The following is a 13,578-nucleotide window of genomic DNA, read 5'->3' on the forward strand; positions in this document are numbered from 1 at the left end:
GCTTCCAACCCATGTGAGGAGAATGATGGACGCGGTCCATGCTCACACCTGTGTCTCATCAATTACAACCGCACCGCCTCCTGCACCTGTCCTCACCTCATGAAGCTGTCCCCCGACAAACAGTCCTGCTTCGGTGAGTGAGTTTCCCCATTCTAAGCCTCGCCCCTTGTAACATTTCCCTCCTAAAACCCAAACAAAAATGTGGGCAACTCATGCGGTCCCTTACACAAAGCACCCAGAGAGAATGTCAAATGTCTTTTTCTTATGAATGGTTTCTTTGACATTTAAAATACAGCATGGACTAGGGATTTGATGAGCATCAACATTTGCATCTTGTTAAAGCTGTCATCATACACTTCATTGGCCACATCTGACCAAAATATCTGCCGCCTCAAAATCAACTTTATCCTGTCTATCATTTTACCTTTTCCAACCATATTATTTTTCCTCTGACTAGCACTAAAAAGGTTCCTGTTGTACGTCCGGCGGTCGGAGATCAGAGGGGTGGATATTGACAACCCTTACATGAACGTGATGACCGCCCTGACAGTACCGGACATTGATGATGTCACTGTGGTCGACTATGATGCCCTGGAGGAGAGGATCTACTGGGCCGATGTCAAATCCCAAACCATCAAACGGGCCTTCATAAATGGAACACAGCTGGAAACAGTCATCTCTGGAGGTAGACACACATGCGAATACATGAAAAGTCTGTAATATCGAAATATCTGGGCAATCTCCTGTCAGTACAACAGCTCATAGCTTATGTTTTGACTCAAGCCCCTAGAAACCATACTGCCCTATACCAGGTTATTCTTGTGTAGCAATTGTTACAACTAAATGATGATGCCAATTCATTACTGTCCTAGCAGTTCCTTTGGAACTTAAATGATGTTACCACATGCAGTGTTGCTAAACAAGATACAGTATTACTTGATATTGTGCAATAATTTGAGTTTCGTAGGAGCTACGTATATAGACACTGCATGCCTGGTGCTTGAAGGTTGAACTTATGTGAATATCTAATTAACTTATGTAAGATGTCCGAAGTGACAGGACCACATTTCTGTCTGAATCACTTCAGTGAGGAGCTGTGTTTTGCAAAAATCATCTGCCATTAAAAAAGAGAACAAAAAGAACAGACGGTTGATGTGTTTCAAGAGTGCCTCCCATATTTTCCCTTTGAGGAATATTAAAAGAGCACATCTTAATTTATGTCTGTATATTCTGTGACTGAGATGTAATTCCACGACCACAGATAAAGAACAAAAGCCTGTCTGTGTAAGCTTTTTCAACATAGCCAAAAGTAATATTATTTATTTATCAAGCTAAATCACGTGCTCCTCTCATAAGATGATGATTTCATGTTGAAAATATTTGTCTTTGTATTGCCAGTTTAAGCTAACTAAGGCATCTGGCGTTTCTGCCAGTTTTCTAATGCATCTTTTATCATTTCAATTTTTCTCAATGTCATGCTAGCTCAGACTAGCATAAAATTTAGAAGGAAAACAAACTATTTGACCTGAGTATGAATCACAAATATTTGATGCTGTTTCTTTTGTCTTTTCCCAGATATACTTAATTGTCGTGGGCTGACTTTAGACTGGCTCTCAAGGAACTTATACTGGCTCAGCTCCGAGAACGACGAGTCACAAATCAATGTTGCTCGCCTTGATGGCTCCCTAAAGACCTCTGTCATTCATGGGATTGATAAGCCCAGGTGCCTTGTAGTGCATCCCACCAAGGGGTGAGTAGATTATACCACATTGTCTCTGTACCTGTTTACCCTCTCCCAGGCCTTAGCCAATGGGATTTACAAGGCTCTGTTTCATTGTATTGAAACAGAAATATTCCTGAGAGGAAAGAACATATTTTTCAATTGTTTGGTCATTTCAAGAGAAGCATTTTCTTTAAGTGCGTCTATCAGTCATAAAAAAAAGTACTACAGCCGTTTATTATTTTGACTGATGAGACAGTGTGATTGAGCATGTGCCATTTGTATTTCTCATCCTAGGAAGATCTACTGGACTGATGGAAACACCATCAACCTGGCCAACATGGATGGGAGTAATAGCAAAGTCCTTCACCAGAACCAGAGGGAACCTGTTGGTTAGTTTTACCTAGTTAGATCAAGTGGTCGTTCTATACATAAAAGTTCTGCTGCGTGTAAAGCCGTCTCTTGTCTCAATGTAAGGACAACAGGAATTCTTTGATTCTAAAGAGCATATGTGGCACTCTGCAAAATGGCCTTGTTTGGCATGATTATTCACACTTGACCGTTCCAAGTGTATTTTCCTCTGTCACAGCACACACACTGCAACTGTGTTGCTTGAACTGTGACACTCAGACGACATAAGCCTGACTGCACAATTGTGCATGTGCACGATCACATCTCAAGCAGATGTTGCCATAGACCTCAAGGTCAAATAGTCACTTTCTCAAACCAACACTTTCGTTGCTTTCTATGTTTTTGTCTCGGGCTGTCAGGAAAATAAATAGCCTAAGCATCATATATCACATGACTTCATTTATGATTATGGGGTGGACCTGGGGACAGGGTAAATTAATGATCTGTTGTGACTGTGAATCTGCCATACATAAATCCAACACACCGTGGGAGACAGAGGGCTGTCGAGACACACAATTGAAATAGCCTTCAGTTGCCACCATCAATAGCGCTATACTGTCAAATCCCATCATGTCGGCGAGGAAATGGATTTAAAAGGAGTCAGTCACTGGTCAAATTATTTATAATGTCAACTAGAGGTCAAAAAGAAATCCAACCCTGAAAGAAATCATTCCAAACAACTTCTCTCGGTCTCTCACTCTCTCTTTTGCCCACGCTCTCTAACCTCTCCTCTATATCTTCCTCTCAAGCTCTTTCCACTCTCTCGCGTTGTCAAATCACATTTATAAATAAGGTAATAAAAATATGTGTATATTACAGTCATTGATAACCCCCTCTCTAACTTCAACCTCTCCTAGGCCTCTCGGTAGACTACACAGCAAACAAGCTCTACTGGATAAGCTCTGGCAATGGCACTATCAACAGGTGCAATCTGGATGGCAGTGGGCTGGAAGTGCTAGAGACTCTGAAGAGGGAGTTAAGCAAAGCCACAGCTATGGCTGTTATGGGTGAGTGGAGCATGTCAGTAGTGCATCAGATACCCATCAGAGATTAGGAAAAGTGTAAGTGGAAGGATTATAGTTTTGACTAGTTAAGTGGCTTCAGACTCAAGCCATTTAACCAGCTCATTGCAAAAGTCCTGGCCACACTCAGTGTGAAATTGTCAATGCATTAGATAATTGTATAGCACATACTGGGCTGGATTGATGATTGTTTTTTTTGAGTCTAATGAAAAGGGAGGTGGTGGATGTTCAGTATGGATTGTTTCTTGATATCAGTGCTGCATCTTATGTGCTGAACCATTCATCACCACCTGGTTTCATTTGGAGATGAAACATTGTGTTAAATCAACATGCCCCTTCCCTAAGGCATAAATCACAAGTGATTATTTTCATCAAGACCATTTGCTCGGAAATGTGTTTGTACATACAGTTATGCCAAGAATCATGCATGAAAAACATGATTCTCAAACCTGGTCCACACAAGGAAACTATAGCTATAATAACGATAATAAAAAAAATATATATACATATATTTTTTTTAAACACACTTTTTCCGGGAGTACACCAGCACTTCAGAAAGATGTGTTGGATCAGAGCCTATTTCCTCCAGGAACACGATGACAATTATTGAGGGACTTGTTGCTCTTGTTGGTTAGTTGTACCTGATTTAACCATTTGAACTCGCTGTGAATTATATTATTGTTGGTTGCTTTCCTCCAGGTACACTCTAGCCCTTTTGAGGATCATGTTGTTTGTTTGTCATTTGTTTAACTACATGCTCTTCTGGTTTTACCCATTGGCTCTTATTTGCTTTTTCACAATGTAAGCTTCATGTTTTGGCTACCCACAATGTTTGGGGCTATCTTGTTGTTTATGATCATTGACCTATGCACCTTTTGTAAAGCTCTCTCTTGGAAGTCGCTTTGGATAAAAAAGTGTCTGCTAAATGAATACATGTAAATGTATAACAATATATTCAAGTTTGCCGGAAATATAATTCAGAATGTCAATTTTCATTCAGCACTCAGTACGTACTTGGAAAGAAAGGTAATGGATGCCATATCTTCCATTCTTGTTTTCTGCTGGCAACTACTTCTCTGCATGGTAGAGAAGAAGAAAGAAAAACTGGTTCAGGCCTCAGAGAATGTGAGAACATATATGCCAACATCAAGGAAATGGAAACTTAATGTGATTGATTTAGGACCAGATGGCAAGGGAGACATGCAACAACCATGTCTCCTAAGACATCAAATTCAGCGCATAGCATCTGGGTTCATAATTATGTTACACTTTGAGCATTTTTTTATGGTCGAGATTAAACATGTAAATGGCTTCATTTCCTTACTGTTACAATCTGTACAAATGGGAAGCATTTTCCTTGTATTGAGTGAATACATTTTCCTTGCCAGCAGCTGTAATGAGTAAGGAACCAAAGTGAATTTACACTGCAGAATGTTGCTGGTGCTGGTTTTCTACTGTAACTAAGTTTATGGTCCGATGCAGGGAGAAGGAACCTCTTAGAAAACCATTATTTAGCTATGGATTGACTACTATTTGGTCAATGAACAGTACTTCTTCCTGTTAGTCGAGGATGTTCTAATTAGGCAGGGAGTACAACAAATGCACAACTACATTAAGAATGCATGTGCCAGGCCTTAGAAGTAATTGCTTACCGTAAAGAGCCAGGGATTGGTACAAAATATACCAATCCATTTGCAGCAGGAATAGAACACGACTGAAAAGGGATGAGGTTGGAGGTGGGGGTGAGGGGGGGGGTACTCTATACTTTCTTTGGCTTGTGTGGAGAGACTTCATAATAACATCTCATAAATGTAAGCCAGAACACAAGGAGACATAGACTAATGCCTTTCTTTCCAGCCAGTAGCAGACCTCGGCAAAAGAGTGAAATGATGTTTGCAAGGGACCATCAATCACAATTAACTAATTTGTGTGGTGTTACAGACATACTTTATTGCGTAAACTAGTAGGGTACTTCAACACAGGTTCATGTTTTACAATGCACATGTTGGTGCTGTTTATGTTTTATTAGTTTAACTTGTACTTGTGTGTGTGCTCAGATCAGTTTAGACAACATTGTTGTTGTTCTCTTGTTCGTGTCCTGTGTTTCAGTCAGTACGTACCTATTCATAAATCTAAGTTTGTGAGACCAATTATGACACAGCTGTTATGCCCGTAAAGTTACAAGCTTAGTAATAACAGTGGCCAAGTAGTCCAAATCAAGTTCATGTGCACAAAACAAGTTAAAACAACACTGGTTAAAAGACAAATAGTAGTGTCTTGTCAAACATAGCTAGTATGCTGTACATGTGTTATTTTTCTGGATCCAGTTTATTTCTCTATGTGTTTCCTGATCCCTGTCTGAAAAGTTATTTTCTTGAAATGCCAATGGCCGGGTTTCCCAGATTCGTTAAGAAGCTCTTAACGCTGAGAGCTTCTTAGGAGCGTTCTAAGAGCGTTCTAGAGCGTTCTTAGAACGCTCTTAAGAAGCTCTTAGCATTAAGAGCTTCTAAACAAATCTGCGAAACCCGGCCCATATTATTATAAAGATTGAAAAGGATACAAGCTAAGGTATTTGAGACTTATACCGTTTATGAGGGAAAACTGGGATCTTATTTTATCCTATTCAAGCTGCTTATACGAGTAAAATATGAAAGCATTATAAAGAGCCCTAAAGAGCCTAATAAAAGATTTTGTTTCAGTAGGGAATAGCCTGGTAGATCATTTTAACAGCAGTTGTATTTAGATGGTTCACTGGGATGTTTTAGTCTTGCTCTTTTGGGATGTAGTCAATTAAAGTTATTGAACACTGTTTAATCAACAGCCCCTTCCTACAGTACGAAGCCCTTTTTTTAATGAAGTATGTATGTTTGTAAGGCCTGTATTGCTAATTGCAGTTGTCCAGCAAATTAAAACAGGAGGATATCTAATAAATAACCATATGTTCTGGCAACATTACCTCACACCCTGTTTTGTAAGATGTCTATCAAAATGACATTTGCCATCCACAATATTTCTTAGAACATGTTGACAAAGTTGGACATAAGTATATCCCATTTATGTATGTTATTTCCTTCCTGCATGGCACACAGTCATGAACATTGGTTGAATGTTAATGAGGGGCAAGTTCAAGTATCACAACTATGTCAACTATCGCAATCATTTTAATCAATGAAGATGGGATTTTGCAACTTGTACATGAGAAAACAAACGTCTTGTTTGTTCTCTTTCCCACTGTCCTGCATATCCGGATGATCATACAGACAGTCCAACAGTGAACTAAGGCCATAAATTCAGTGTCAGTGGTCCAAGGGTCATCTATTCTGCTCCTGAAACAGAGTCATCATTGGATTGGCTTTAAAGGCTGAGGCCTGCTGGAAAAGTGCGGCGGAATAATCAGTTCACTGCCAGCTAGGAATCAAACCAGTGGTTGAGGATGAAAACGGAATATGATGAGCATCAACCAGGAAATCACTGCTACCCAGTGCTCCCATGGCATTTAATTAACATAGGGAGCAAAGTTAATCTGGACCATCTGATCTGAAGGGTCAGATGTTTGGCAAACACCATGTAGGCTGTCAGACTCGTTCACAGCAATTGGGCTGATTTCACAAATTGAGTTTTACCTTCCTTTGAATGCTGGCTTGGAGCCTAGGGCTAGAGCAATGAGACGGCAGGTACTTCACTCATTCATGTGTTTTTTTTTTAAAACAAACGATTGTAAAGCAGTAACCGTATGTTTCCTGTTAATTCATTTTCATTTTTTGTGATTAGCACTCTGGATAAGATGTTTTTTCGTTTGTTTTCTAGACACTGTTTTAAATAAGGACCCCTTTAAATATGCACCCCTTCTGGTGAATATATTACATGATTCAGTCACTGTGTAAAATAATTGCACTGTGTAAATGGAACAGAACAAACAATTAACAAACAACCAAAATCCATAACAGTAAATCGAATACAAACCAAATTGTTAATGTAAACAGTAACATTATTACAAAGACGCATCTATTTGTCGATGTGAATTGCAGAAAATTCCATCATCCATACAGTATCTGGCTGTTTTATGTGCAGAGTAACAATGCCAGAAACTACTCTCCACTGAGTACATTTTATAGTACTGTGGAGAGCAAGATGGACAGAAGCCTTCCTCGCCTGGTCCTGATCAATATTTAACAAACATTCAACAATCCCCATGCTCTTCAGAGCATCCATTCTACTCAGTACTGTCTGTTCATTGTTAAACAGTTTAAGATGCAAGTACGTCCATTTTTCAAAAGGGGTTTTTCCTCTGCTTGCAGCAAGTTTAGTGAAGTCAGATGTTCTCTGGTGTGTGTTCGAACAGAAAAAAACCCTGTCTCGTGGGCTGACATTTTCTAATTAGGGGTTCATTGCTGTATCACCACATTTAGTATGGCTGAATTCTACAGGGTTGTTCCATTTCTCAATGAGAGACATGAGAGCAGACTCTCCCTTAGTGTTACCTGACTGGCTCTGCTGAACCTGGGTAAAACAACAGCAGAGCAACGCCATTCAATGGGTCTCTCAATATGGCCGATCATACTTCACTTCATGAGTACCTGTGTTTAGAGGCTTACACCAGAATAATGTATTATGGGGTCAATGATAACTTGTCCACTCCTGCAAATCGAATTTTGCTTCATGCAAGGTGACAGCATACAACCGGCATTATTTGATTATTTAGTCTGCTTCTATACAAGGACGTTTAACCTGGTAATAGATTTGTGTTTAGCGCCCTATATTTAGGTATCTATTGTACTTTCTACACATTAATTTGCCACCAATGCATGCTTGCTATTTTACCAACCAGTTTACTGCTCAGTTGGTCATCAGTCCTGCCATCTATGCTTTTAGCACTTCAAATCAACAACTTTCAAAATATGTACGTTTATCCCTCCCTGCTGTGTGTATGATCACTCTTTTTCATTTCCAGCTTTTGGTAATAGTGTACAATTTGTACATTTGTTCTTTTTAGTTTGATATTCCCATTTCCCAAATGTTTTGAAAATGTGTTGAACCCCACATTTCCTCGTTTGTGTTCATGGATTCACTATTCTTATATATATTTATTATATTTGCAATTACCACAAATATAATTTCACAAGATTTTCTATTCATGCATTTAGTTTTGAGTTTAGATTCAAACGAGAATGGTTTGTCTTGTCTCAGGTGGTAAACTATGGTGGGCAGACGATGAATCAGCCCAGCTTGGGACCGTTACTAAGAGAGACGGACGGAACCCTGTGGTTCTGAGGAACAAGACCAGCGGAGTGGTGCACATGAAGGTCTTCGACAGGGAAGGCCAAAAAGGTAGGCGTACACTTGTGACATACTAATACGCACGTATAAAGACACACGCACGGACGCCTAGACAGACCCACAGGCTCACACTCTGACGCCTCTTGATCTCACTACTTGGCATTCAGGAAGGAACCCTTGTCAGACAAACAATGGAGGATGTTCTCAGCTTTGCTTCCCCACATCTGAGAACACCCGGAGCTGCTCCTGCACTGTGGGCTACAACCTGCGCTCTGACCGCATGTCCTGTGAGGGTAAGAATCACCGTCATCCATGCAAACAAGGAAGCTCTCCTTACTGTCTCTGTTTGGAACTCCCCGTATTTCAAAAACCAGAAGAAAATTACATTGATATAATAGAAAACTGAAGTGATATGGACCATTGGCATTGAGTGTCTTAAGAAGTAACTGCTTGTACTTCACTGTTGGTTTGAAAATGTCTTATGATTGTCTTTCTCTCTTTCTCTCTCTATCTGTCTTTACCTCTTTGTAGGCGTTGAGTCCTTTCTGATGTACTCCATCCATGAAGGAATCAGAGGAATTGCCTTAGACCCCAATGACAACATGGAGACTCTCATGCCCATCACAGGGTCCCTGTTTGCTGTGGGTGTTGACTTCCATGCAGGTAACACACATTTGTGTGTGTGTATTATATACAATATAGTATATGCGTGTGTATGAGAGAGAAAGGGAGTGAGAAATAGAGAGGGGGGAGAGGAGCAGGCCTATATGGTTGTTGGTTTTGCGACCTTCTTGAAAAATTGTTAGTGGTGTCGTTGAGAGGTGCTGAGATGAAACAGAAAGAAGATCACATTAGGCAAGCCACAGTAACAGCAGCAGTTTCTCCCCCACCCTCACAACCGGTCCTGACACAAGTATTTCCCCTGATATTGCATCAATTGAAGTTATATGCATTGTAACACATAAACTCAGTGGCACGGTCCTTGCACTAAATGCATGAATCAAAGGGATTTTTTTGTTGTTGATTTATTACAGTGACAAATGTTTTAAAATACTTCATGTGCTGTGCGGCCTACGTAAACAACACGTACGAAGGAAAGGGAAGCTGTGTGTCCTGCACACACACACACACACATTCACACACCTCCACAAATGCACACATCTACCTCAGACCTGATGTCTACTTCACACACATACGGTAATCACACATGCACTTGTACGTGTTGCATATAACTCATCCTTGCATCCAACACGTTTGAGGTACAGTCTATCCTGCTAGGCTTCTCACTCCCACAGTCAGAAGTGTTACCGATCGAGTGAAGGAAGCTGGAAGCCGTAGGACCGGCTACGGAAATCCATAAACGGTGCACATCACTGCCATACTACCTAAGATTCATCACAAAGTGCCCGGAATGCCTCTGAGACCTGAAGGGTCAACAGCAATCTCGATGTGTGACTGCATTCAGGGAAATGAGGAAAGAGCCTAAACGTGAGCTAAAATTAGAAGGTGGCTGGGCTTTGGTGTGGGGCTCGGATTGCCCACCTCCTTCAGTGTGCTCGGCTCAGGTGAACATGCAAATACGCAGCTCAGCCAGCAAAAGCTGATAGCTCACGCATTTCATTTGCATATCATTACAACGCAGGTTGTTGGAGCGTAAAAAAGATGAAAGCCTTCCAGCTGGATTCTGTCATATGCAAGCAAAGTATTAACGTAGTGTGAAGTCAGTATAAACAGGAAGGTGCAAATAAACATATAACACCGTCTCACCTCCTAACAACCTGTGCGTACCACTGACAGGCAGTTGCTGATGGGGTTTGCACATGGCTAGAATGACAATGAATCACTTCAAATGTTATGACTTCAAATAAAGCTGTAATCTGAAAATATCATGACATTTTGAGAACGATGATTTGCGTAAACAACTTTACATTCGCATATTACCACAGGAAATGACACAGTGTACTGGACAGACATGGGTCTGAACAGGATCTCCCGTGCCAAGAGAGACCAGATCTGGAGGGAAGACATTATCACGACTGGCATCAGCAGGGTTGAGGGCATCGCAGTTGACTGGATAGCTGGTCAGTATGGCATGCTGTGAACAGTAATAAAAAAATACCACAAAATGACATGAAATGCCCCTCTCTGAGACATGTCTTTGTATGGGCTTTTTCATTCCCTGTTTCACATTGTGAATCAATGTATGCTGATGGTGAGTACCTCTGCTTAATTTAAGACTGATTGTAATGGACCCTTGGCTTCTAATCACAGGTAACCTTTACTGGACAGACCACGGCTTTAATCTGATTGAGATCTCCCGTCTGAGTGGCGCGTATCGTTCTGTGGTAATATCTGAAGGACTTGATCAACCCAGAGCCATCGCCGTCCATCCACAGAAAGGGTATGAAGAGACAGCAATTTCGTTGCTTCAGTATAACGAGCAGATACTAGACAACAAATTAGTAAGGCTAGCTTGTGAGTTGGTAGGGGGAATTATTCAGCTACCTCCTACACATGTCACAATATGGAAAATCAATGTCATCCTGGTGTGTCTAACCTAAAGAGATCATGTAATAGGTAGAAGGTAGTTAATGCCATGAAGGTCACCAGGACCCCACATGGACTTCCTGTAGATATGATTAACATGGTAGAAGGTACACAGCATGGTTCCTTTCTGCAGGAAGTGTCAATTATTTGCGGACACTTAACATGTCAATTTAAAGGCACAGGGTATCATGTCTTGCACTGATGGTGTAGATGGTTGTGGTACCCACAATACTTCAATATTATTTACCGCAGATCTTATAATGTGGCTTTAATATTAGACCAGGTTTATGGAAATAGTTTACAAATGTGGCCATACTTTTGAATCATACATTGTTTTCAGATGTTCAGATTTTGATTATGACTTGTTGCAGTAACTGAATGTGTATGTACCTCTGCCCTTTTCCCTTGTCCAGATACCTGTTCTGGACAGAGTGGGGTCAAAACCCTTGTATAGGCCGGGCCCGTCTCGATGGCTCTGACCAGGTCACACTGGTGAATTCTGGGATTGCTTGGCCAAATGGCATCTCCATAGACTATGAGGTGCAAATTATACTTTAACTGTTCCTGTGGTCCACTTTCTATATGTCTCCACCTAATTTTTCCTTTGTGAAAAATATGGGCCTTCATAAGAGGATAACCCGGAGCTGTGCATTTTCAAATTACTTTCCAGGAAAACAGATTATACTGGTGTGATGCTCGCACAGACAAGATAGAGAGGATCAACCTTGAGACCGGTGAGAGTCGGGAGATTGTACTGTCAGCGGCCAACGTAGACCTGTTCTCAGTGGCTGTGTTCGGGGCTTACATATACTGGTCTGACAGGTAATTTATTATTACCTTAAATGCACACAAGCCACTGTCCCCATGAAATCCGCAGTACTAACCCGGAGTTAACCCTCGGCTTAAGGTTCCCAATGGAAATCATGAAGGAGTATTTCCCCCTGATGAGGTCATCTCCCTATTTATGCAAATGCTACATTGACTCCTCATTGCCATTACCAAGGGACGATCTTTCACCTCAAACCAGTTGTTCAGTGTTCAGACTCCTTTGATGTGTGTGTGTGTGTGTGTAATAAAATAAGACTATCAGTCGATGGCTTTTAACATGCAAGACTAGAAGGACTATTTAGGCGTAACTTGTACGGGAAGACACACTTACGAGTCCTCTCTACATGTCTTCCCTTTCCCTTTTCGGGTGTGTCAGGGCTCACTCCAACGGGTCCATCCGCCGGGGATCTAAGAGTGACGCCACAGATGCTGTGACCATGCGCAGCGGCCTGGGGGTCAACCTGAAGGATGTGACAGTGTTTAATCGAGGCCGGGAGAAAGGTTGAGGTTTCAACTTAATGGTCTTATTGATTTTCACCACCATCATCATTACTTCATTTAGTTTTTGCTTTTTCCGTACAAAATCTACCAAAAACCTTACTATCCATTGGGAGGCAGAATTGATCCGAGCGTTGCCATTCCTTGATAATGTCATTGTAAATGTTATAAAGCAAGAATGTCTGCATCACTTCTGCGTCGCTAGCAATGCAAAGTCGGTTGTGCAGATGACACCGATAATGATCTTGGTCAAAAAGTGATGTATGTGTCTCTTGTGAAGCAGGTACCAATCCATGCGCCAGGAGTAATGGGGGATGCCAGCAACTCTGCTTTCACCTAGGCAGTGGGCGTAGGACCTGTTCTTGCGCCCACGGCCACCTGGCTGAGGACGGCTTTGCCTGCAAGCGATATGACGGGTACCTGCTCTACTCCGAGAGGACTATCCTGAAGAGCATCCACCTCTTCGACGAGAACGACCTCAACTCGCCTGTGCAGCCCTTTGAGAGGCCCGCCTTTTTTAAGAACATCATTGCCCTGACATTTGACTATCGTCAGAAGACTGCAGGGACAAACCGCATTTTCTTCAGCGACATACACTTTGGGAATATCCAAATGATAAATGACGACTGGACTGGAAGATATATCGTAGCAGAGAGTAAGTGCAATTAAAATGGACGCCGCTTGTTACCTGTAACTGTACGAAAGCATCTGAATGGAGTGAGGAACTGAAAGGAGGATGCATGTTCTTTACTCTGTGTTCTTTTCTCTTGCTCTTTGTGATTTTACCTTCTATTCCTTTCTGTCATTTCATTCACGTTTAATATACCTTGAATATTGATGCCACTTGTATTACTAAGGCAATGGCCTATCTATGCGATTTAGAAGAAGCCACCTTTTTGCTTCTTAAGAGCCATTTTTGAGACTGTTTGAATGGAAAGGTAAAGTGCCATAGCTTTTGATACATTGTATGGCTTCAATGCATCAAGTTGGAACGTTTTAGGGCTAATGGCCACTTCCATTCTTCTTCACTAAATGGGACCAATTTAACTGTCAAAAGGGATGGTTAGACTCCTGCTCATATTATTGATGGATAAAATTACCCCACTCACATTTTCACCACATTTAGACCCAAACTGAAATAAGTGGTTTGAAAAAGTGATACACTGACCATTCCGGCCAAGAAACATTTGTTTGAATTCAGAGGTGCATCATTTCAGAATACAACATACTAAATGTATGGATATTTGTGGATGTTTATAGCAACAATTTGGAGCA

At 41.2% G+C, this 13,578-nt stretch overlaps 1 protein-coding gene across 1 annotated transcript in view; it reads left to right on the forward strand.

Moving 5' to 3' along the window:
- The window catches only part of lrp1bb (low density lipoprotein receptor-related protein 1Bb), a 112,356-nt gene that overhangs the window by 51,067 nt on the left and 47,711 nt on the right, over positions 1-13,578 (forward strand). Inside the window, exons 28-41 of the mRNA XM_084688483.1 lie at positions 2-133; positions 458-685; positions 1,576-1,750; positions 2,018-2,112; positions 2,989-3,138; positions 8,341-8,481; positions 8,598-8,723; positions 8,962-9,093; positions 10,377-10,511; positions 10,702-10,831; positions 11,391-11,517; positions 11,648-11,799; positions 12,182-12,306; positions 12,587-12,958. Of these exons, the coding sequence (XP_084544609.1) occupies positions 2-133; positions 458-685; positions 1,576-1,750; positions 2,018-2,112; positions 2,989-3,138; positions 8,341-8,481; positions 8,598-8,723; positions 8,962-9,093; positions 10,377-10,511; positions 10,702-10,831; positions 11,391-11,517; positions 11,648-11,799; positions 12,182-12,306; positions 12,587-12,958 (2,220 nt within the window). The remainder of the gene's footprint in view (position 1; positions 134-457; positions 686-1,575; positions 1,751-2,017; positions 2,113-2,988; positions 3,139-8,340; positions 8,482-8,597; positions 8,724-8,961; positions 9,094-10,376; positions 10,512-10,701; positions 10,832-11,390; positions 11,518-11,647; positions 11,800-12,181; positions 12,307-12,586; positions 12,959-13,578) is intronic.

The sequence above is a fragment of the Hypomesus nipponensis genome, chromosome 23 (genome assembly GCF_054491055.1).
Source record: "Hypomesus nipponensis isolate SF chromosome 23, ASM5449105v1, whole genome shotgun sequence".
Classification (NCBI taxonomy): domain Eukaryota; kingdom Metazoa; phylum Chordata; class Actinopteri; order Osmeriformes; family Osmeridae; genus Hypomesus; species Hypomesus nipponensis.